The following is a 25425-nucleotide window of genomic DNA, read 5'->3' as shown; positions in this document are numbered from 1 at the left end:
GGCTGACAGGATCCTCTGGTGATGCAAGTTTAGCTATCTGAGCGCACCAATTTAGTAAATAAAATTCTGCCTCCCTGTGCGATTTCAATATGAAAGACAGCCTGATGATTAGTAGTAGGAAGACGGCAGCTTCTCCAGCCAGCGTTATCACACGCAGCCCTTGTCGTGTTTGTTTTATCGCAAGCTGTTTGCCTGAAGAGGCCTGGCTGCTCTCATTGATACAGTTTGTCAGACAAGTTTTCAGGCACTGTTATTTTGCTTTGTTTCTGATCATGCTCTGCGCTGCTGCTGCTGCTGCTGCTACAGTTAGCCTAGTTCTGCAGTGATACAATATATTCTTGTCCCTATTTCCACACTGTTAAAAGGTCCAGTGTTGAGGATTTAGGGGGATATATTGGCAGAAATGGAATATGATAAATGTTTTCTTTCATGTATAATCACCTGAACGAAGAGTCGTTCGGTTCTCGTTACCTTACAATGAGCCATGTATGTCTACATAGGGAACAGGTCCTGTCATGTTTCACCGCTGTGTTTCTACAGTAGCCAAGATTGGGCAAACCAAACACTGGCTCTAGAAAGGGCCGTTTGTGTTTTCGCTTTGGCCACCATGGTTGGCAGTCCCTCCGTGAGGAGAGCATCGGAAAAACATAGATTTGTTTGTACGTGAATTTATTTAGTGTTTTTACTGGTTTAAATGACCAGATGTTTTTGTTTTGGAGAGAAAGAGAACTCTGCGGATATTTCGAACCCAGGTAAAAACCTCCTGAACACCTGGATCTAAAAGGCCCTTGCACACCGAGTGTTTTTTTAAGATGCTTTTTTTAATCCATCATCTGAAAAACGTTACGTACAGAAACCTTGCACACCGATTCCAATGCGTTTAATTGTTTTATTCGTTGCAAAAATTTGCATTACATGACACAATTAAAACACACATTCCTCAGTTTTGTCGCCGCTGTGTCCCACCACCACATTTTCTTCACTGATTCTTGTTCTTGGTCAAACAACTCATTTTGATGGATGCGAAAAAAAACCTTTAATTTTAAAGATTTTTTAAAGACGTTCGAAAGTTTCTAAATCAGTGTGCGAACCATGATTAACACAAAGGTTGTATTTATTTTTAGATGTGTGACAATTTTGGACGAAAAAAAAAAAGACTCAGTGTGCAAAGGCCATAAGTCAGAAAAAAAGGTGAGCACAACTTAGCAAGTGCCTGGCTAAGGACCTGTCTACGACGTGTCAAACAGCGTTGGAGAAACCCTGATTTATAACATGAAACTGCTTTATTCAGTGTGTTTACCGGTTTAAATCACCGGATCCGTTTTTTTTTGGAGAGTAAGAAATCTGTACATCTGGATCTTAAGCTATCAGAGAAAAAAGGTGAGCACACATTTGCAGGTACTGGGCTAGCGGCCCAAAAAGCGTCAGAGACACACTGATTTATAATTTAAAACTGCTTTAGTCTGTGTGGGTTTTTGTTTGTTTATTTAATTTTTATTCACCTGCTTTTTTTTTTTGTTTTGGAGAGGAAGAGACCTCTGCAGATAATTTGGCTCCCGGTAAAAACCTTCTGATCAGTGAACAGAGAAGGAATTCTAACCGGGAGAAGTTTGAGCTGGTTGCTATCTGCAACCGTCACCACTAGATGCCATTAAAGCCCCCTAAAAAATTAAATTTTACCAGCCTGATTCATTTCGTCATTTTGTCATGGATTTTTATCATGACCTTTTTTTCTGCAATTCAAATTTGTATGATGCAGATTTTAATTGACAACATTAATAGTGTAAAGTGTTTAAAAGTACGATACTGATGAATAGAGTTTGTAAGTTGGGTAATTTTAATATAATTGGTAAACTTTTTTTCTTTTCTACTTTTCTTTTCAGGAACCGTTTCAGGCTAACATGGCCAGGATTAACGATATGGTTAGGCTTTTGTTTTGTTCTTGTGTGTGTCGTGTCTCGTGGTGTTGCTTCTATTTCCTCTTCATGAGTTCAAATGGAAGTATTGTTGAGTCTGGTGCTTCGCTCCTGACAACCTTTACCTTTACTGCCTTCTTACTTTTCAGAGAAGAGAATCCGCCACTTTGTCCAAAAAGGCAAACAACACCTTCAACATTGTCGGAACCACCTACGCCATCAACGTTGCGAAAGACCAAGGTTTAACGACCATTTCCAAGAGCGCCACCGGAGCGGCGGCCAAACACCCCTATCTCCATAAAATGGATGACCCCTACACAGAGGCCAAGAAGTCCTACAACCGCGTCAGCAAAGTGGACAAGATCTCACGTATCATTTTCCCAGTTCTGTTCTTCATCTTCAATTTAGGCTACTGGGCCACATATGTCAACAGGAAGCCCGCTATCATGAAGGCAAACAACTTAAACTGAATTTGACCAAATGCTAGGCTTGATCTGGTTTGCTTTGGAGGGTAGACAGGTTTGCAGGAGGCCAAGTCCATTACATCTTATTGTGTGTGTATGTGTGCGCGCGCGTGTTTCGTGTGTCTGTTTTTTCTTAAGAGTTTGATATTTTGCACGTCTGTATAGATGGAAGGCAAATTTTAACATACAGTAGATTCACATAATAGTAGTGGACCTTGGAGGGAGCACATTCTCACATCAAATTGTGTTTGTGTAGAGTTTCTTTGTCCCCTCCACACTTAGCTCTGGCCCTTTCCCCCTGTTGTGAGTAACCAAGTGTCCCTTTGCTGTATCTTGATTGCTTGCCGTTTTGTAGCGTAGTCCAGTTGTGTTCCCACTATGTTTTGACATGTTTGCGCTTTGCTTATAATAAGTTAGAGCGAGCATGCGTTGGAAGTTTTCGTCGTAGCTCATTTTCCGATGATAAGGTTTTGACACATCCATCAAGTTAACAACATGCATGCACGCACGCAGACGCAGACACACAGCGATGCATCAGAAAACGCCAGGAGAGCCATTCGCCGGTCGCTTTACCGTGCTCTGTTAGCCGGGGGCAGCCTGTATAGCTCCATAGGAACATCATTAATAATCGTCAGTGTCTGGCCTTCAGCTTGGCGCTGAATCTCAACAGACCCAATGCAGTATCATCTGGAATTGCTATCGCGTCCCATAGGGCTGCCTGTACATTTTCTAGCCCAGTGGCTCTTATTGTTTTAACTGGCTGAGTATGCTTAATGACAGAGAAGCTATGTGCCTTGGTGAACACACACATCATAAAAGGAAAAAAAAAAAAAGGCTTTGACACGCTCACATTTGCAGCACACATACGCACAATGGTCTCTGTGTACGTTACATGCAAACATGTACTGGTGTCCACAGGCGCGGTGCACTGCAGTATGTGGCTGTACCCCACCCACCCACAGGCATGGGCAGCGAGTGTAAAATTGCCCATTAGTGTGGAAGGTTAACAGACCTCTGCCTGTGAAGAGATGAAGCAAAGAGATTAAAGGATCCAGCGTAGTCTAGAACAATTATCATGTGCATTTATGTTTTGGCTCGTGGCGCGGCGCCTCTGTGAGCCGAGCAGTCATAACAAACTACCACCATTACCTCAGACTGAAGTCGAATTCTGAATCGCAGTTTAATATATGTTTTCCGTGGAAATGCAAATAACACTAGATGTTTTATACATTAAATCATACCAGACACTCTTTCTTTCTTTCTTTCTTTCTTTCTTTCTTTCTTTCTTGTGGGCGGGCACCCCGGTGCCTTTTATTTCTTTGTGGTCTTCGCATCTGTGTTGTTTGGCTGCATTATGATTCTTTCTGCATTTCTGCCTCGTCATGAGCAAGATTTTGATTCATGTTGTACTTTTGCCCTTTTATATTTGATTGTGTAGAGTATATTGGTGTTGATTTGATTGTCTACCTATGCTGTACTGTTTTTGTGTTTTGAAGTAGACAACAAAAGGCCAATATGTCACAGTCACACAGTATTTCGGAACAAATTTTGGAGACGCTATCATCACTGGAGACTAATGTACTGCAAAAAGCTGTGAAACTGACCAATAAAACTAAAATAATAAACTAATTTAACTGTTGTGATCACATGATAGAACAAAGTAATTATCAAATTATTTCATCTGATTCATCTCCAGCTGTGGCATCCGTCTCCAACTTTTGTTCCCCGTTTGTTAAGTGACATCTGTATTTTTGTTTTGTGTTGAATTTGGTACGTGTTTATACAGATGTTATATGATTCTAAAGCAATTTATGTTGCTTTCCTGCCGGATGCACTCTGGATATTTTGCATTGTCTTAATTATAGACTCTCTGATGACCACTACATCCAGTGGATTCAAACTTTATCTTCGGTGGTAAGCATAGGAGATTGAGTGAACTGTGTCGTGGCCTCTTTAAAAAGGTGTGGTAATAACACGAACCATGTACAATGTATCAGTCATAGGTTAATGCATGACAATCTGTACACGTGTATGTCTGCAACCTCCAATAATGGTGTTTGTCACACTGAAATAGGGCTTAGTAACAGTGTTTCTGTAGTTCATCCCAGTTAGTCATCAATAACCTGCTCATAGCCTCAGCAACATCTGCATAAACACACTGAGACTCTGATTATTTGTGCATATTGATGTGACGTAATCATTTAGGGCTGGCAAAGAGTTCTGGAAGTGTTTTGACCCTCGTTTGGTGGCACACAGATGTGAAGATTAATCAGTGTACTGACACAAACACCCTGTTACAAACATTAACCACACAAAGTATAATTCTTGTTTGTAGTTCCCACATTGGAAAACACATTCAGGTCACATTTCAAAACCAGTAAGCTGCAGGTTTAGATTAAATAAAACGCAATGAAGGATTCTATTTTGTCGGTCATTATTGTTTAAATATGCAAATATATATTTCTTATTTATTTCATTACGATTAAATGTTTTCCCGCCATCTCCACTCTTGAAGTGTTTAAGTTCATTTTACACTGAGGACCATCACATCCAATCAAAACACAGATCAAAAGTCTTCATCCCACACGCAAGCAGATCATAGAGATCTTAGACAAAACATTGTTCACCATCTACAGACTTGCAACACAAGTGGAACAGCATGAATATCTCCTGGTAAACCATTTTTCATTTTCAAACAATAAACACTTAGACACAAACTCAAACACTGGCTGATAAATCATGACACTAAATTTTGGATACGAGTTGTTAAGAACTCATTAAAGTCATATCAAACTCATAAAGACAAACTGGGTGTACTTTTCCCTGTTGAAAGCAATCAGGTGGCTTTTCTCTTTTATAAAAAGGTTGCTACATTCACGTGCCAATATTTCATAAAATAAACACAAAGTAACAAAACAATACAATAATTTATTGATAAGAAATAATCACTCTTCTGCCAAGAAATGTAGTTCTTTAGCGACATTTAGCGGAATGGTTGCCAGGCAACACACAGACGCATTGGAAAGTGCCGGCTGCTTTAGGGGCCGTACACAACCACCTAGAAAATGCGAGGTCGGGCACTGTGTGCAGCTCTTGTGCCTATTCAGTGCCAACTTTCAAGCGCGATAGCTTGCGACTGAAGTTGCTAAGCAACTATAGCAAGCACCATCTCATAGTCTACTTATATCCTCCTGAGACCCAAACTTTTGTTTGGTTTGCATTTTTTTATTTCTCCTAGCTATTTGGGATCAGCAGGACCCGATAAGTATAAAAAAACCACTAAACATTGTCAACAATAATTAAGTCCCGATGTCCTAAAATGAGTCGACAGTAAAATAAACAAAGTTTCAACCATTAAATGTGATCAGGTTTTTGACCTTGTCCACTTTTGTGTCAGGATCAGCTGCAGACTGACTTGGTAGAGATGGCTACCATCTTGTTTTACATGGTTTAGTGTATTGTGCTCTTACTACCACTAGATGGCACTAAAAAGGTCTGAGTTAAGTAGAATGAAGTGTAAGGTCAAGCAAACCCAAAATGTGATGTTCTCATATGAGGACACAGGGTCTCAGGAGGATATGAAATCCAGAGCTGATTGATGTAAAGCTCTTGGTAGTAAAATGTTCAACTTCTTGTCCATATTTATCACAGACGGATATTTACGAGAGAAGGCTGAGATTGGTTGTTCCCCGTCACATGACATGTGGTGCGCGTTGCTGCAATCCAAAAGTTCAACTCTGTTTATCTCAGGGCCCAGGGCCATTGAGAAATAGGTGCTCAGAACACATGTGCATTGGTTGGCGTCGCTCTGGCATTGGCGCGTGTCTGTTGTGCGTCTATATTGAAAACAACGGATTTGAGGGAACAAAAAGTGCGGCATGTGTACAGCACCTTACAAATCCGTGGCAACATGGAGCCAAATAAGTTCAAAAGTAACAAAAATTATATCACTAGCGATTGACAACATAAATAGATAAAATTCAGCATGATAGGCAACAAATAAAAACATGCAACCTTGCTAAAGTTACGTCATTAACTAACCACATATCGTCAGTGTAGGTTGCCCTCTTTGGATGGAGATTAAAGGCCAGTGGATTGGATGATGAAGCAGCAATGTGTATTTCTTGAGAAAGTGACAGGACACATTGGGTTCCCTGGTTGCGCAAACATTAGTCCCTGTAGGCTCTCTCCGTTTCTTTGGACGGCACCTTTAAGGTTTTCTGTGCCTTCACTGAATGACAGCGTTGTATATTTCTGACAGTTCTCATCCTGGTAGATGAAAAATGATTTGGGCTTTCCTCTTTAGCTCTGCGTTTCCTTATGACGATGGGGTTAAATGGCACAGTAACACTAAAATTGTAATGTGGTCACAGTTGTGTGTTTATAGAGTGTTTTACAGCGGCTTTGAACGCAGCTCAGCCAGTCATAATCAAAGACTGGAACTATCTGTTCTATAAAGCATATTTTTCAGCACCATGGGGAAATAACAATCAGACATCATACTGCAGACACAGTATGGCTTTTTGATTCAAATATATTTCATGAATTGATTCATTGTGTCTGTGAAGACGACTGCGAGGCGCCATGTGTCGTTTTCAGACTTGATTTTTTTATCATTTTGTCTCAAACAAACTGATTCATATCTCAGACAAAGTGATACACATCTGCTGAAGCCGGCTGGCTGCTGCTAATTCAGGATCTGATGACACAGAGTGTTAATGTTTATGTATGATTCTCTGAGTAATGTGATCCAAGGACTGTACTGAAGTAGTTATGAGAAGCAGCCGCCGCTGAGTATTCAATCACCATTTGTGAGATCACTTGCCTCACAGACAGGCATCCTCTGAGTGAGTCAACCCTCCCAGTCATAAACATCGCAACACAATGACCAAACATTCATTCACATCAGGGTTTCACTTAGAAAACAAAATGGTGCCTCAGTCAAATGGGCCAAATATCATCTGTTTATTGAGCTTCAACACAATTGATACAAAAGCTATATAAAGAATGACATCATCAGCGCATGTAGATTTATATCTTTAATTGAAAAGTGAACTACTTCTGCTTATATACAGTATTAAGCTCCAAATAAAATAACCCCTGTCACATAGACTCATATGTACAGTATAATGAATATATTCTTATAATACATAAATGAGTATTATGTGAGCCTACATCCTTTGAGGCAACATGGGAACACAAAGAATTTTCTTCAGCTTCAGGCCCACATATTCTCAATTAGAATAAAACCCACTTACAAACAAACAGAACTATACACGTAGGTCTATCTGCTTCAAGACATATTAATTACAGCATGCTGCTGCCCACTTGAAATCAAATAATTTCCTTTCCCTAGAAGGCCTTTACTCCTACACATTCCTTTGAAAAGAATTAGGATACATTTTTTTCAATTGAAGGATACATTTTAGCTTATTCTATTATAATTTCAATTTAACTTTGAGGGAATTACTTTGACCTGACATTATAACCAGAGAAATTGCCAGACTTCAGATCTTCCTGGTAACCCCCATAAAAATCATGAACAAAATAGAAAGGCAGAAATGTGAAGACATCCTTTCCTTTTTTTTTTTAAATCACTGAGCAGATTTCCCAAACATTAATTTATTTGTGACGCACCGCAGTCACCATCACATATAGGTTTTATAGTTTTGGAGCTATGTCTCTCTCCCTCTTTCTCTTGAAGCAGAGCGTACTCTGGGCACAAACTATGCGGGTTTTCACATATACTTCTTTTAAAACAAACCGAACTCAGTCCTATTTAAGTGCACCAAAAGGTGGACCAACAGAAAAGGGACTCAGTTCTTTTGACGTGGCACTGCAGTGCGGTTATGAAGCCCCTCGCTTCCACACAAACTTAAAATTGGAAGAAAACCTTCGGGTTTCTGTGCTGTACACTGTTGCCATTTGATGGATTCTGCATTTCACATCTGGAGACGTGCAGTGTCATCTGTGGACCAAACTACTCCTCGTCCTGCATCCTTGCAAGCGTTACAGGCCAATGTGGTTTCGTCTGTTTTTTTCAGGCATCCAAGCGCAATAGCATGTGATCTAGAGGGCTAAATGCAACAGCAAAGGGCAAAGCGAGCCTGGAGCGCTTTGTGTTCACAGTGCACAGGTTAAGGGAACTGCATCACGGACTTGAAGCAGGCCGAACTCAGACCGGCAAATAATGCTGAGTCACTGCTCTGAGTCTGCTCAGAGGGCTGAAAAGGACCAAGCGTGAAAACACCCCAAGTAGCAGAGCGCCAAGTGCAGTGAAAGCGAAACATAACCATTTGTTAATTCATATAGCCGAAGACAGTTTGCTTGGACAAGCCTCTGCAGCAGCTGCTCCTCTTATTCATCAGTCTAATAAGATCATCTTCATCCCGCAACACAAACTCGACAAACTGCTGCTGGAAAAAAAGATAATGATCGAAAATGGTTTACCAGGAGATTTTTTGAGAGTTTGGTCTATAACATTTAAATGTTATATACACTTAATCATTATGAATCTATACTTAATCATTTTACTGTATATAAATACCCAAGTCTCTCCGTCAGACGACTACTTTAACCCAGTTCCCAATCACACAAAATTAATTAAATGTATTTATTTATATATGTTGAGCGCAATATGCAGTATTACCTTTTCTTATTCACATATCTTGTGCGTCTGTGGGCAGCAAAAAAGGGGCAAAACACTTCCAGAGCCACACAACCACAACCTCTGCACTCTGCAGCTGAACTATAGTAGAACCTGTCATCCAAACTGCTCAGACTAATAACTGCAAACAAAACCTACGGTAGTGCAACAAAAAAGAGATGATTGATCAACTTTAAAAAGAAGAATTTAATTAAAAATATTTTTGAAGAGTTTGCAGGATCATGATCTTTCCTGAGGAGTTTTGATAAACGGGACTCTGCTGTGTTGTTGCCATTTAGGTTCTGATTGTGTTATTCATGTGGTAAATCCTTTCCTCACAGGGCCAGAGTTAACTTCAGCAGATACATATCATCCAATAAGATACAGTATATTAAGGAGTATATTACTTACTATATGAATCTATTTATGCTACTCAGTACGGCATTAAATATTATGTTTTATACGACATAACCTCGACAGCATTGATGCAAATCTCTTGATGGGTAGAACGCTGTAGACAAATAGATTAACTGAATAAATTGTTATAAACTAAATGGCAACAATTCTAATTGCTCACAATAGTGTTACTAAGTTGTGAATTTGTAGATATTGTGAAATCAATTCCGATAGTTTTTGTGAATATTGATATGTCATGTCATTTATTTTTACATCTGATAGGTACCGCTGTCCTACACCCGGCTCTGTAACACCACGTGTTATGGTACTTTAAAGACGTACAGTAGAGATAATACTCATCGAGCTACTTACAAGATCCGTACCTTGTGTGCACTTTTCAAACCTAACTGTGAATTAGCAGCTGTCTGCAAGCAGAGTTGTACACACTGTGTTCTCTCTCCAGCAATTTCACTGCATGTCCCTACACATTGAGAGATCAAAGACTTCCTCCACAAAGACAGCTCCGGGAACATAGTGGACTTTGTGTTTGTGTCGGGAAGTTGCTCTCTATATGCTCAGTGACTGGACTCTTGTGTTGCCCTCTCTCGTTCATGTTCTTACTGTATGAGATGTAGCAAATGCAAATGGGGATTAAAAAGGACGTTGTATTTTGTGCTGGAGTTACGAGACCCTTCTTGGTCACATCCGAGCCTCGAGGGTGCAAATCCTCAACGCGGTGGACTCGTGCGATGTCCCTTCAAGGGCTCATTTTGAAAAGTGTTTTTGTCTGACTTTTTGTGTTGTCATCAGGGCTTTGCATGCGAGTCGTTTTGTCTGTGGTGTTTACACTGATTTGAGAGGGATAAGATCAAGCAGTACAGTGTGAGGACATCCTACAGGGAACAAAACATGTTGCGCACATTCAAATTAGAGCACAGCCAATTCAAATGTCTCTTGATGTTTCTGTGAAGTTTGGCATCAGCATCTGCAACTCACAATATCTAGGACTATCGTGCATTACACACAAAAACAGGTAGAACAGCCAAGGCACAACATGTAGGGAATTTGAAGGTGCATCAGACCATGTGGGACAGGGTGCCATTAGGGTTGGGTCGGTATGAGAAAAAAAAAAACGGTCCGGTTTTTGTGAAAAACCGCATCAAGTCGGTAATACCGGATTTTTGCCACTTGGGGGCGCAATTGACTAATTTAAAATAAAAAACGACCTTAGGACAACAGAGTGACAGTAACATGTTGTTTCTTTTATTCATTACAAATACATTTTGCGGCTTACTCAATCAGTGCAAACAAGGGTTGCCTCCTTCGTCTGGCTCAAAGCCAAAGTGTTGCCATAGTGGCGCATTTTTTGATTTCTTCAAGACTAAATTGTCCGCCATTATCGACTCCCGAGGCTACAGTAGAGGCCTCGGCGCATGCGCACTCGCACTCGCACCCCCTAGCTCAGTCCCCGCCCCACCCCCACCCCCTCTCTCTCCTGCTCACTGTGCGCTTGGCGAAAAGGCAGACACAGGTGCTCACAGACTCGTGCGTACTATAAGCGGAGTCGAGCGCACTTCTGCGTTGTAGTTTCCTGTAAAAATGTCTGTGAAAAATCCCCATGATGTGAAAAATACATGCCAAGCAGTCTTGTGTGACACTGGTGCGCGGAGCGGATACTGCGCACAGGGCTTGCGGACGTCCGCTTTCACCGGGCGGACCTCCGCGGAGTCCGCTCCGCCTACGTTCCGCCCGAGTATGCGGTCCAGTCGGTCTCAAAAAAAAAAAAAACCCGGTCCAAGACGGAGTACCGAACCGAATTGGTATTACCGAGAAAAGACCCAACCCTAGGTGCCATCTTGTGAGGTACACACTCTGATACCTGTGCCTGCTACAGGCGTTATACCTGCTTACTTCCTGTATTTTATTTGGCTAATTGGCTCAAAAAGAGGAATGCAGCCTTTCCTAGGCTTGGGCAGTATGACAGTATTACAGTATACCAGGGTATTTCGAGATCTCGATGGTATGATTTGCAATACCATCGACAAACAGACGGTCCTCATTCTATCAAACTGATAAGGAGATGCTGCATTGAGGAAGTATTGTGTGTAGTGCATAGCATGCGCCACCAGAGGTCAGTCTCTGGGGTGGGGAGGACATTACATTATTAGTAAAAGGCCAGTGAGAGGCATGACACATAACTTAAGGGTTTATTTCGCCCAGACTGGAGTTGTGTCCCAAATTTACTGTGGTGGCCCACCACATTATCAGCATCTGCACTGCCAAGCTATATGATTTATGTCGTTTGTCATGATTAGTTTGTCCAAATACCGATGCTTGACCACCTTGGCAGGCACATGTAACAGAACGCGTTCCTCACAAGATGGTGCCCCCATCCTAAAATTTGACATCAACTTCACATTCCCTATAGCTCAAGCTGTACACATTATCAGAAGCTCGCCATTTATATAACTACTGTTGTGCCTCTGTATTACAGTCACTTAACATTTCTCTCCTCTCCACTAGTCATTAGTTGTCCAAATCAGTCTCTGAATCAGCAGCCGAAATGTTTGTCTCTACGGTATTGTAAGGGTCAGTATTAAACAAATTGAGTGTTTCTATGAAAAGTGCTGGTAGGAACACGATGTAAAGCTGGAACACTGTTAGTCAGAGAGTAGTTTAGGCTGCACTGGTGAACCTCTGCCAGAAGGTGCTGCAACAATTCACCCATTTGACTTCATCAATTATTTAAGGCTATAACTGCAAATCCTCAAAGCCCTTCTCTGTGAGAAAACTGCCAAAAAAACTCCCAACAAGCTTTGGTTTTTGTAGCATCAATAATATCAACAATATTTCTATCTAAACCTGAGATTTACAAACAGACGAAGAGATCAAGGAATCATAAAAAAATGAGATCTACTTCAGTCTGTACGGAGCAACAACAAAGCAGAGGGTTTTCAGTGTGAACATTGCTGGGTATTATCAATACACAAGGCTGTGCTGCTGTCCACAGACTTTGAAGGTTACTGTTACTGTCTGGCTCCGGTCCAGTCCTCACTGCCCTGTAGGTGCCTTCAACTGCACAGGAACGCTGTTGTGTTTCAAGCCGAAGCACCTCATTTTTTTCTCAGCACGCTGGGGGAAAATGAGCTTTCTAAAGCCCCCCACATGGACATATAAGGTTGTTTGCTCGCTTATGCTTGCTATGATAAATGAAACTATCCATTACACATTTAGTGGCTGTTGTTTATACCAGCTCTAGGAACTGTATAGTGCTTTGTGTCTGTGAGCTGCACCACTTGTATGCTTATCTACCTGATCTCAAACATAGAAACAGTAGACACTTTGAGAATTCGATCACAATAAGACTAAAGACACGCACACATTCATTTTTAATGATGGCGAAGGCCATACACTAACGGGATAATAGCTCTATATGCATAACACGCAGCATATAATGAGAAATGTTTCACACAAGTGACAAAATTACTGTTAACTTGGTAGCAGATGCTAATTTAGACGTATTCACAACATGACAGGCGATAGCAGAAACATACATATGCACTACAAGTAATGAATAACATGAGCTGTAGTGTCAGAAAATAATAAACCTGTTGTCAATGCATACAAATGACACCAATATTTTTTATCATATAAGCAGCAGCTGACATCACAGGATGCCTGCTGTCACTTCCAGAGAGGTGCCAAGTCATTCATGCATGAGAATAATAAACTGCAGCAATTGTTAAGATGTTTATTTTGTACAAACTGTGCAACCTGATGACCTCAGTTGCTGTGGTAAGCCAACAGATGCATACTGAAGAGAAAAAATGACACAAGTATCTATAAATAAATAAATGGATGTATTAATAATAAAATAAAATAAATAAATGCTGAAATAAATATGGAAATCAATAAATGCTTAAAAAAAGAAATACAGGAATAAATAAATACATGTAGAAATAAATCTGAGATATTTATTTATGTTATGTTTCATTATCAACTTTAAATTATTTATTTATGAATTTATCTATTTTTTTCTTATTCATTTCAGCATTTATTTATTTCCTTATTTAATTCAGCATTTATTTATGTCCTTATCTTTTTCAGGATTTATTTATTCTTTTTATTTGTTTATTCCTGTATTTATACAGACATTTGTTTTTTTTTATTTTTTTTATTTATTCCTGTATTTATTTAGATATTTATATCTGTATTTATTCTTGTACTTATTCATACATTTTTTCATGTTTTTAGTTTTTTTCCCTGTATTCATACATACATTTTTGATTTTTTTAATTTATTCCTGTATTTATTTAGATATTTATATCTGTATTTATTCATACTTTTTTTATGAATGCTTTTAGGCATTTAGTTGTTTTTTTTTTCCTGTATTTATATAAACACATTTATTTTTGGATTTGTTTATTTATTCCTGTATTTATTTAGATATTTATTTCTGTATTTATTTATTCATGCCTGTATTTATTCATACATTTATCTACTTATGTATTTAGTTATTTATTCCTGTATTTATTTATTTATCTATACATTTATTTACTAACTGATACTTAAGTCATTTTCTGTCCTCCATAATGCAAACACTAAACATGCAAATAGGGCTAATGTGCTTCTTTTTGTGACGTGAAGTCAGTATTGTTGAGAAAAGAATTCATCCAACTGATGTAAAAACCAGGATGAGGAGGAAGAGGGAAGTTATCTGATCTCCACTGACATATGAGGGTAACGCAGGGCGATCCTGTCAGCTTGAAAGATGCTCCCCCTTTGTTTTCGACCTTTGTTAACCGTCGTTTTAAAAGTGTCCACCTTTCTATTACTGAGGTTTATGTGTGGGGCTACTGACAAACTGTTTCCATCCCTTTGTCCAGGAATTGCTGTTCTTTACAGTGAATAAAGATAAAGTGCTTTCACGTGTCTGTTAGTGTGACTGAGTCTTTGGTGACACACGCAACTGATTTAAGTTAATGAAAGACATAACAGAGAACGCTGCAGCCTGAAGACATCCAGGGTAATTGTCTGGTTCACCAAGAGCCACTCAGGGGAGTCTTCAATCTCACAGACATGCAGTTCTGCACAGGGGGTGACACCGTTACACTGCAGCCTGCTTGGGGGCACATGAGCCGACTCACACAGAAAAGATTTATATGAATGCATTTTGTGAAACAACTTGTGTAACTCTGCAAAAAATAAACTCCATCTCACTACAAACACATTGGACAACCAGATGTTCTAGAATCCACTAAGTGACAACACCAGCCTCCATGCCGCCATTAGCCAACAACGCACCTACAAATATAGCAGAGAATAAACTAGGGATGCAAGATATGAGTAAAAGATGTGCTACTGTTGCTGAATATTGCAATGATAATATGCAATAAATAAACAGATATTTAAGTGCACTCAGTTCTGCCCTTCTGCTGCTTTCAGTCAGTATATGAAAGGAAAGTATTTCCAACAGTCTTTCATCGAACAAATTGAACACTGACCTGTACCAGCCACCATAAGAAAATGTTGGCATTTTTTCACAAAGACGTCACATTTGCACGCTTCATATGTATCATATCAATGTTTCTTAAGTGATGTGGTGTATGAGTTGACTACAGGAGGTGAAGGGGATGACAGATGGCGTGCCGACAGGCCTGCCAGCCTGCACTGCTCAAGACCAACAATCAACGAAACCCTTGTGTTTTAGCGAGTCGTTGCTGTGTTTCTAGCAGCTTTTCAGGGGGCACCAAATGTGTGTTTTGTAGCAACCTGTCGCTGCATTTCCTGTTGGGATAAAGGCACAGAAAGTGGTTGTTTCTTACCAAGACCAAATGTCTCCAGCTTGAATTGTGCCCCACACCAGATTACACCAGCCGTAATCTTTTCCTTACTATGGTTTTTGTGCCTAAACCAAATAATGCTGTGTCTCAAATCGCATACTTCTGTACTTACACTTAATATTTTGAGTGCATAAGTGCGTTCACACTGAGTAGTATGGAAAAATGCAGTGCACTATGAGTACCCGGATGGTGCACTCAAAACGGTCAAGAAGTTGCGTGTGGAACTATGGACACTTCTCGCCCTCAATGGTCGCCATCTTGGCTACGTAGCGGAAGGGAAGGGGCCACTTTTCAAACTGGAAATGGAGGCCGAGGACTGTGCGACCATTAACGTCGCTGCATTGTACAAATGTAAGTTATACATGTGTTTTTTGCACTAAGCACCACTATACTGTTGTCGGGTATAAGCCAGCAATATGTTTATTGGGTTAATTTAGCAGTTTGTAATGATTTGGTACCGCGAACGATAACGCGAATGCTAATGCTAGTTTGCTAACTAGCTAACAGCTGCACATTAGGCATTAAAAGAAGAAGAGCTCGAAATTTGCGGTCGTCGTTTCCAGTGAGTGCACAACGGCCGTGTTTGTTTTGAGACAACACTACCCTGTCGAAATTCGCGCATTACGCCAATAAGTACATAGTGCACATAGTATACTACATGGAAGTGTACTAACAGAAGTGTGTGATTTGAGACACACAGTAAATGTTCACCACAGCTTAAACTTAAAGTTTCAATGAATCTGCAACATAATCACATGTAGGTAGTGGGTTTGCAGAAATGTAGCCTACAGTGCTGACATTTATCCAGGCAACTGGGCTGGTTTTACTAAAGCTGATTTGTTTTGGAGTGTCCATATAGAACTCACCACTGCTTCATGTATGAATCAATGAACTGGCTGCAGCCTAAATCTAGAAGGCAATTTCTTTGGGTTCATCTTCAAATGTGCTCATTTTAATTGTGCCTCATATTTTAAACAGTTTTTGACTCCATGTAATTCATAACCACTTCGAATATGCAATATGTCTTTTTCTTTGTCCCTCAGAATTTTCAAAGAAGTTGGACGAAGGTCGTTCCAATATAAAGCTCCATCTGATTGAAATAATCCTCCACTTTTCTTGAGATCAGTTTCATCTTCAGAACTTCTTCATATTCACATCTCAAAAGACCTTGCACATGTTTTTAAACTGTTGTACTGAAAACTGCTTTGTCATATCCAAGGTCACGGTATCCAATTGTAATTGTTCTCGTACAACAGCTGAGGGCAGGGGGTGTGGGTGGGAGATGGTGAGCGAGATGTCTTTGTGTATTTGTGTATGTTTGTTATGTACTGCAGTTTTGTCTGTATGTTTTTGTTCTGTATTTGTGTCCAAGGACCCTTTTGAAAATGAGATACTACAGCTCAAGGGCCTATCCTTTCAATAAATTCAAAAGTTTCTATAGTGATGTGATATATGAGCTGACTTCAGGAGGTGGAGGGGATGAAGAAGAAGTATAAGCTTGGCAAGATGCCTGCCAGCCTGCAACCCACTGTTTGAGCCCAACAAATGACAATAACAGTTGTGTTTTAGTGAGTCATTGTTTTGTTTTCAGCAACTTTTCAGGCACCAAATGTGTGTTTTGTAGCAACCAGTCACTGCATTTCCTGCCGGGATAGTGGCATGGAAAACAACTTTCTTTTACCAAGACATCGTGGTTTCTCCAGCTGGAAATGTGCCCCCCAAACCAGGTATTTTATGCCAAAATATGATCTCTTTTTGTTACCATGATTTTTGTGCCTAAACCTAACCACACAATTTTTAGTTACAGACAGACAACATAGGACAAACATACAAAAAACAAGCAATATAAGACACAAAAAGAAAAGCCAAAAAGTAAGTTAATATATACTAGAAGTGAACCATAAAAACGCAAAAAGGGCAACTACACATGATTACAAAGACCACCGTGATGTTGTCATATAGATGGTTGTGTAACAGTAACAGTGCTTTGAAACAGCCGAGAGGAACCAAAGAGTGCAATTTTAAGTCCTTCTACAGAAGATTCCACATATGAGGAGCTGCATACATAAATGCTCGCTTACCAAACTCTGTACGTACCCTCAGTACAGACAGTAAAAACATGTTCTGAGAACGGAGAGCATAGCCATTTCAATTTTTTTTGCTTAATGTACCCACATAAATATGCTGGTAGTAGGCCAAGAATAGCTTGGAATGCCAATGAAAAAGTCTACGAAACTGCAAAGAGAGCCAGCCAACCTGAGCATACAGGATACAGTGATGAGTTGGTGGTTTACAGTTGGTAATAAATCTCAGCGCACCATGGTACACAGAGTCCAGAGCATGCAAACACAGAGTGGGTGCATTCATATAGAACACATCCCCATAATCAACCACAGTCAAGAACGTGGCAGAGACCAGTCTTTTTTTGGCCAAGAAAGAGAAGCAGTTTCTAAGTCTAAAATAAAAACCAGTTTCAGCTTTAGCTTTTTCACAAGCACTTCAAATTTATGAGAAAAAACAGAAAATATTCACAGTTACGTTTAATCTAATCTTAAGTTAATCTTTTTCATTAAAAATAACTTCAACCGAGTAATTAATTATTAAATTGGTTGGCGGTTAATTTGTAGTTGACAACTAATAATTCATCGTTACGACTCTAAAAGGCACCAATGAAAAAAAAAGTTACATTTTGAAGTTTCAGCTAACTCAAAAAATCCTTTTCACAATGTGTTTACGGCTCAAGTTAACATCACAATGATGAATTATGGAAGGAATCTTAATAGATTTTTTTTTTTAAAAAAAGCATTTGACACAACTGACCACAGACTGCTAATGAGCAAACTGGAAAGATATGGGATTAGAGGAGTAGCTCAGAAATTGCTCAGTAACTATCTAGAAAACAGACATCAATATGTACAAATAAACAATAAGTCTGACTTGTTGAGGGTTGAATGTGGAGTTCCACAAGGGTCAGTGCTGGGTCCACAATTGTTTACATTGTACATACAGTAAATGATATTTGTGATGTGTCCAAGTTGTTTAATTGTGTTTTGTTTGCCAATGATACAAATGTGTTTTGCTCTGGTAAAAACCTTGAGGAGCTTCTGGATACAGTGGAAACAGAACTGGATATTTTACAACAATGGTTCAACATCAACAAGCTATCACTGAATGTAAATAAAACTACATAAATGATATTTGGAAGGTGAAAACACAATACCCAAGAACAAATTATGATAGATAATATTGAGATAGAAAGAGTATATGAGAACAAATTTTTGAGGGTTGTCACAGATCACAAATTATGCTGGAAATCACTCAAATTCATTACAAATATTGTATCATTCCTTTACACTTCCATAATTACTTGCTTTGTGGAAGTTTGGGGAATAACATATGAAACAATCACAAATCCGATTTATTTGCTTCAGAAGAAAGCCACCAGAATTATGAACAGAGCCAATTATCGTGAACCTACAAATAAACTATTCATACATTCAGAGGCACTCAAATTTAGTGACCTTGTAGATTTTAAAATAGCATCACTAATGTACAGAGCACACAACAGCATGTTCCCAAACTGTATCCAGAGGTTGTTTTAAATAAGACAATGTCAGTATGAACTGAGAGGGAAGTTTTGGTCCTGTTTTGTTTTGTTCTGTTTATAATGCTAAAAAGGCATTCAATTGAAAAATGAAATAAAATAAAAATAAAACGACAAAGTCTGCAGCCTTAGAATAAACTATGTAAGTATGAGTTATAAAAAATTCCTAACCCAGCATCCAGCCGATATGCAGCAACAGGCAAATGTCATCTGTGGAGCAAACACTTATTAACTAAAGCATATTAAACTTGCATAAACTCGAAAGCAGAAAGCAGACAATCTCTTCTTGTGTAATGTTATGCAGTGTTGTTAAGCAGCAGATGACCTCAAGTATGTGGAAATGAGTTTCAGTCGGCAATAAGTGCAGCTGAGTGTAGCAGCAGCCGCATAAACTCCAGAGAAAGAGAAAAGCTCAGCACTTTAGATGTAATTATGACCCATTACTTTGAGCTGAAATATTTCTCTAATGCTGAGCTGAATATGAAGTCTGTGGAGAAAATGTGATGGCCTTCCTTTAATGTGTGTCACAAAAGCTTTGAGTTTCCTATAAAGCCTTATTATGAGGTAATAATTTTGTGAATGAACTCTGCACAAGACAAGTTTGTCCCAAAAGGCTTACAGTATTACCCTCTATTAGAGACTCTTACAGATGAGCCAGTATCAAAGTTCACCAAACAACAAGCTAGTGAGAAAACAGCTGCAAGCTGCTCATAATACTTAACACATCCAAGTCATGCTGGGGTCAAATATGAGAACTCATAACTCACCACTAAACAGCGTGAAAGCATCATAACACACCTCCACATGACACCAAAAGAAAAAGCCAACACTGGAACTTTGTCAGCCAAGATTTATCCAGAGACCGATCCCTTATGCAACAGATGTAGAACAGTAACAGGACAGTAACAGTAAGTCAGACCTTCTGTCCTCGTTCATGGACACTATTTTGTGCCATCTAGTGGTAGTAAGAGCACAACACACTAATCCATGTAAAAACAAGATGGCAGCCATCTCTGCAAAGTCAGTCTGAGACAAAAATCCCACGACAAAAGTGGACATGGTCCAAAACCTGATCACATTTAATGGTTGAAACTTGTTTAATTATGAGTAATAATGTTTATAGTTTGATATGGCAACAAATTTGACCAATTTTAGCAACAGTAACAAGATAAGACGCTGCTAATTAGGAAGTACTCAACTGAAGACATGGACACTTTATTATCGTCTCGTTTGAAGACATTGGGACTTTATTATTGTCTCGTTTGAGGACACTGGGACTTTATTATTGTCTCGTTTGAGCACATTGGGACTTTATTATTGTCTCATTTGAGCACACTGGGACTTTATTATTGTCTCATTCGAGGATATTGGGACTTTATTATTGTCTCGTTTGAGGACATTGGGACTTTATTATTGTCTCGTTTGAGGACACTGGGACTTTATTATCGTCTCGTTTGAGGACATTTGAGAACTTACTGTTGTCTCACTTGAGGACACTGGGAATTTATTGTCTTCTCGTTTGATGACACTGGGACTCAATCATCGTCTCATTTGAGGACTAGGACTTCATTATCGTCTCATTTGAGGACACTGGGACTTTATTATCGCCTCATTTGAGGACACTGGGACTCAATCATCGTCTCATTTGAGGACTAGGACTTCATTATCGTCTCATTTGAGGACACTGGGACTTTATTATCGTCTCATTTGGGGACATTGAGACTTAATTATCGTTGACAATATTTTGTTTTTTATACTTATCAGGTCCTAATGATCCCAAATAGCTTGGAGATATTAAAAATGCTTACCAAACAAAAGTTCAGGTCTTCAGGTTTTCAATTCTGGGTGTATTACAGCTCTTATGCTATTTGTTTGTTTTTTGTTTTTTTAAAAAGAAAAGTAAGCTTTAAAATATTACTTTGTTTACAATAAATAAAACATAAAACCAATGTAAAGTGACCACAAGCACCTCTGTGACAGTAAACAACCAGCTGCCTTTTGGCAAGCAGAGTAAACAGCCTGCACAGAGCAAAGACTCAGGATATGATACAGCACCAAATGCTTTGCTTACCTAGGCTGTTGAGGTGGAGCAGTGTCATCCTCTCATCCTCCATCTTATCAAGAGTGAATAAAGTCTTTGTGAAGAGTCACGGTGGCCCCAGGCTGCAGACAGCAGGACGAAAACAACTCCACTTCCAGCTCCGTGCTTGTGTTTGAGTGCAACAGGTGAGACATGTAGCCAAACAAGGACACTCCGCAAACGCCTCCCGAGGACACGTCTGGCTGCAGGTGAGCTGGGTAATAAACTGCAGAGTTAGGTGCAAATGTTTGTAGCTTTAACCGCTGAATTTGCTATTAGCGCTAATGTAGGCCTAACAGCTGAATCTGCAGCACAGCGACAGGGTGCCTTTGAGTGCTGAACGCTTAAACGAGCCGCCGTCTGTCAGGGTGCGTTTGATATACGTAGCAGCAACTACACAGTGGCACGTGCAGTCATAGAAGAGCACTACATTTACACAAGTACTGTATAAATTTCGGGTACTTGTACAAAACTTGAGTATTTCTATTTAATGCTAGTATATAATTGTATTGCATTTTTCATTTCACTACATTTGACTATACTTAGTTACTTTGCAGATTTACAGATAGTTACAGTGTTGGGAGGGTTACTTGTGAAATGTATTAGGTTACAGATAACTAGTTACCCTGTTAAAAATGTAATGAGTGATGTAACTATTTCAATTACTTCATCATCCTTTTTGAATCCTTTTCTTACAGATGTTTTAAACTGTGCCATAAAGCTGAAAGCAATAGACTGAATGTTATTTTTTACATATTTATTGGCCAAAAATAATATATTCGGACGGTGGTGTGGTGGTCAGCACTGTCGCCTCACAGCAAGAGGGTTCCAGGTTCAATCCTGGGTGCAGGAGCCCTTCTGTGTGGAGTTTGCATGTTTTCCCTGTGTCAGCGTGGGTTTCCTCCTGGTACTCCGGCTTCCTCCCACAGTCCAAAGACATGCAGGTTAATTGGTGACTTTTCCGTACGTGTGAATGTGAGTGTGAATGGTTGTCTGTCTCTATGTGTCAGCCCTGTGATAGTCTGGTGACCTGTCCAGGGTGTACCCTGCCTCTCGCTCAGTGTCAGCTGGGATAGGCTCCAGCCCCCCCGCGAACCTCAAGAGGGTAAGTGGTTAGACGATAGATGGATTTTCCTTATTTTCAACAACATACTCACTGTGAGACATCCAGAATGGAATACCAAAATGAAATGGAATGAAATAAAAAAGGTTGTATAAGACTAAAATGAAAACTAAAATGACAGTATACATGTATACATGGGCAGATACACATTTCAGACATATAAGCAGAGAGCAACATAAGTCAAAATGTAAATATAAGTACACACACACAATCATACACATATATTTACACAAACATCACATAGTTTTTATGTTTTCATATATGTCAGAAATGGTTGCCATGTCCTGTAAAATTTTTACCATGTTGAGCCACCCAGTGTACACCTTATTTTCTCCAAGTGTAGAAAACTAATAAGATTACCAGCCCACTGGGCATGTGTGTGAGACGCCTCCTGCTTCCACCTAGTAAGTATAAGGCGCAAGGCTGTAGCCATGGGAGGGGCCAAATCTGCATGAATAAGAGATCCTGTTACTGTTCTACACCGGTTGCATAAGGGATCTGTCCCTGGATAAATCTTGGCGAGCTTTTCTTTGGATAGATGTAGGCGGTGCAAGACCTTGAACTGTAGAAGGCCATGTCTGGCACACATTGAGGAAGAGTGAACTCTGTGAAGAACGGACTGCCAATTGTGATGAGTGATTTTGGAAGCCAAATCATCCTCCCACTGGGATCTAATAGCGGAAAGAGAGAGGGAGAATGTAGAGTTGATAATGTAGTATATATCACTTCAATTACTCCCCTGTTGTGCACCTTAATGTTGAGAAATCTAAAGCTGTTTCATCTGGTAAACTGGGGAGCTGTGGATACCTGCTTTGCATGACATTTCTAATTTGCAAGTGACAGAAGAAATGGGTCTGTGGGATGTTACACTTTTGGGTCAGCTGAGTGAATGAGGCAAATACCTTATCTGTAGAGGTCCTTAAAATGATGTATACCATTACTATTCCAAATCTTAAAGGCAGAATTTATTAAAGAGGGTGGAAACATATGGGTGGAGCAAACTGATGTATGGATTGACATTGAATGTAATCCAAACCTTTTTTAATAGGGTTGATCATTTTAATTCATAGGCTAGATATCACCATGAAACGTACAGATTTGATTATTTACATAAAAAAATAAATGATTCAAGTTGTAAGAGCATTCAATATTTTGACATCATCACAACACAAAAAGTATTGCACAAACACCAAAAAATGTTTACTGTGGGTACATTATGTATATTTTGATGCCAGCAGTACTTTTGTATTTTTACTTAGTAGGCATTACATCTGGTATACACGACTCATACCAGAGTAATTTTACTCTGTAGTATTGCTAGTTTTACTAAAGTAAAAGATCTGAATACTTCTTCACAAATTTGCATGTCATCCCTTTGCTAGGGCCATGCTAATCACCACTGGTCATGTTAATGGACACTTTACACCAATCAGCCAAAACATTAAAACCAGTGGTGTGTAAAGTGAGTAACATTGATCAGTTTGGCACAATGCAACGTTCTGCTGGGAGAACTTTAGTCATGGCATTCATGTGGATGCCACTTGATGCCCTCCACCCACCCAAACACCGCTGTGGGCTAAGTAACCCCCCTCCTCACAGCAACAGTACACCCTGATGGCAGAGCCCCCCCCCCCCCCCCCNACTGCTCAGGAATGGCCTGAGGAACATGACAAAAAGCTCAAGGTGTCGACCAGGCCTCCAAATCTCCCACACCCCAATCTGACTGAGCATCTTGGGAAGTGCTGGTACCCCCACCTCACAACTGACAGGTCTCAAATGATCCGAAGCCAGCACCCCAGTGCCAGACACCACAGGACACCACATATGTCCATGCCTTGACATGTCAGAGACAAGTCCGAACCATGCAGGGAGGCCCCACTGTGGATTAGGGGTACCTCTGAGGTACCAGCACGTCCATTGGATGCTCAGTCAGATTTTGTCACGTTCCCTAGACCATTCCTGAGCAGCTACTCAGCCCACAGCGGTGTTTGGATGGGTGGAGGGCATCAAGTTACATCCACATGAATGCTACAACCAAAGGTTTCCCAGCAGAACATTGCACTGTAACAAAATGATTTGCCGATCAGTGTATATTTCACAGTCGTAGTAGTAGTAGTAGTAAAAGCACAGGTGTTGCTAATAACATTAAAAATGTCTCTGTTCTATTTAAGTGTCCCAGTAAACCATGACTTTTTTACTTCTACTTGTTTATATTGTCTTTTTACTCCATTATATGCATCTTGCCAATGCCCCTTGTCGCTGTAGTTGCAATCATTATTCAATTTAATGTGGTATAATTATACTGAGATAAAGTATCTTAACTTGTCTATTGGAGTAATTTAAAGGCAAATCTTAATTTACCTTCACATTTACATTCTAATTGGACTAATCTGACCACCTCATTCAACAGCATGTCATTGCGCCAACCAACCTTAAATATGGCCAGAAGCATATTAGTCCAAGCCATTACAGGCCGTCTCTAAATGTTTAATGTCGCTCTTATTATCATATAAAACTGTCACAAGTAATTTTACCAATCAAGGTAAAAGCGTAAATGTTCAAGACACTTCTAACGTGATTTCGTCTCCAGGCAAATCAGATTTAATGTAAAATACATCCAGAGTAAGCCGACCATGTAATGTAACGGTAATGCCGGTAATTTTGATATGCAGGGCATAACTACCACTACTACAGGAATTAAATAAGCACTTGTTTTTTTTTTATCATGTCAAATGCTGTACAAATCTATGACTGGATCAAACCCCTACTTTTACATACTGTACATAAAAAATTTAAAGTTTTTAACATGGCTGTTTTATGAAAGCACCAATCTCTCTTTGAGACAGACAGATTGTACATCACCAAGGTAGTCGGGCAGTTGTGAGGTGCTTTATAAATGCATGTGGAGGTGTGAATCACATCCATGTGGACTGGCATTTAATGAGTCAGTCATCCTCAATCTATCCTTCAACTTCTAACAGCCTGACCTTTCCTCCCACTGATGTCTCTGACAACCACATTATTATCTTTAATCTTAGCCGTGGAGCGTCGCCATCTTCAAGCCTCCGGAGCAGTTTCTCCTCAGTGTCAACACCCACTGTTCACCACAGCCATCTTCTCTCTGCTGCTCAGCTTCAAGCACTCAGGTGATTTTTTTCACTAACTTCTTCCATCAGAATACAAATATAATCACATTTATACAGCATCCTTTTCAATAATTTGGTCTCGTCTGGGTCCAGTGTGAGTATAACACACACCATGACACTGTGTCTGTATACAGCGTGATATGATCTGCATAAAGCATAAGTGACACATCATGAGCTATTATTATTGGTACTTAAAGTAATTAACCA

General features: G+C 39.7%; 2 protein-coding genes across 4 annotated transcripts in view; one reads left to right on the top strand and one right to left on the bottom strand.

Moving 5' to 3' along the window:
- The window catches only part of gabra3 (gamma-aminobutyric acid type A receptor subunit alpha3), a 148831-nt gene extending 143953 nt beyond the window's left edge, over positions 1 to 4878 (top strand). For 2 of the 3 annotated variants that reach the window (XM_050034415.1, XM_050034407.1), the window contains 2 exons: positions 1884 to 1922; positions 2066 to 4878. In XM_050034415.1, the coding sequence (XP_049890372.1) occupies positions 1884 to 1922; positions 2066 to 2386 (360 nt within the window). In that variant the 3' untranslated portion in view covers positions 2387 to 4878. The remainder of the gene's footprint in view (positions 1 to 1883; positions 1923 to 2065) is intronic. The other variant, XM_050034423.1, reaches the window with a different exon arrangement.
- gabrb4 (gamma-aminobutyric acid type A receptor subunit beta4) overlaps positions 1 to 21240 on the bottom strand; it is a 344554-nt gene extending 323314 nt beyond the window's left edge. The window contains exon 1 of the mRNA XM_050034395.1: positions 20941 to 21240. The gene's annotated coding sequence lies outside the window, so the exon portion shown is untranslated. The remainder of the gene's footprint in view (positions 1 to 20940) is intronic.
- Positions 21241 to 25425: the final 4185 nt, after the last annotated feature.

This window comes from Epinephelus moara, chromosome 3 (assembly GCF_006386435.1).
Source record: "Epinephelus moara isolate mb chromosome 3, YSFRI_EMoa_1.0, whole genome shotgun sequence".
Lineage (NCBI taxonomy): Eukaryota > Metazoa > Chordata > Actinopteri > Perciformes > Serranidae > Epinephelus > Epinephelus moara.
This window is presented reverse-complemented; position numbering and strand designations above follow the sequence as displayed.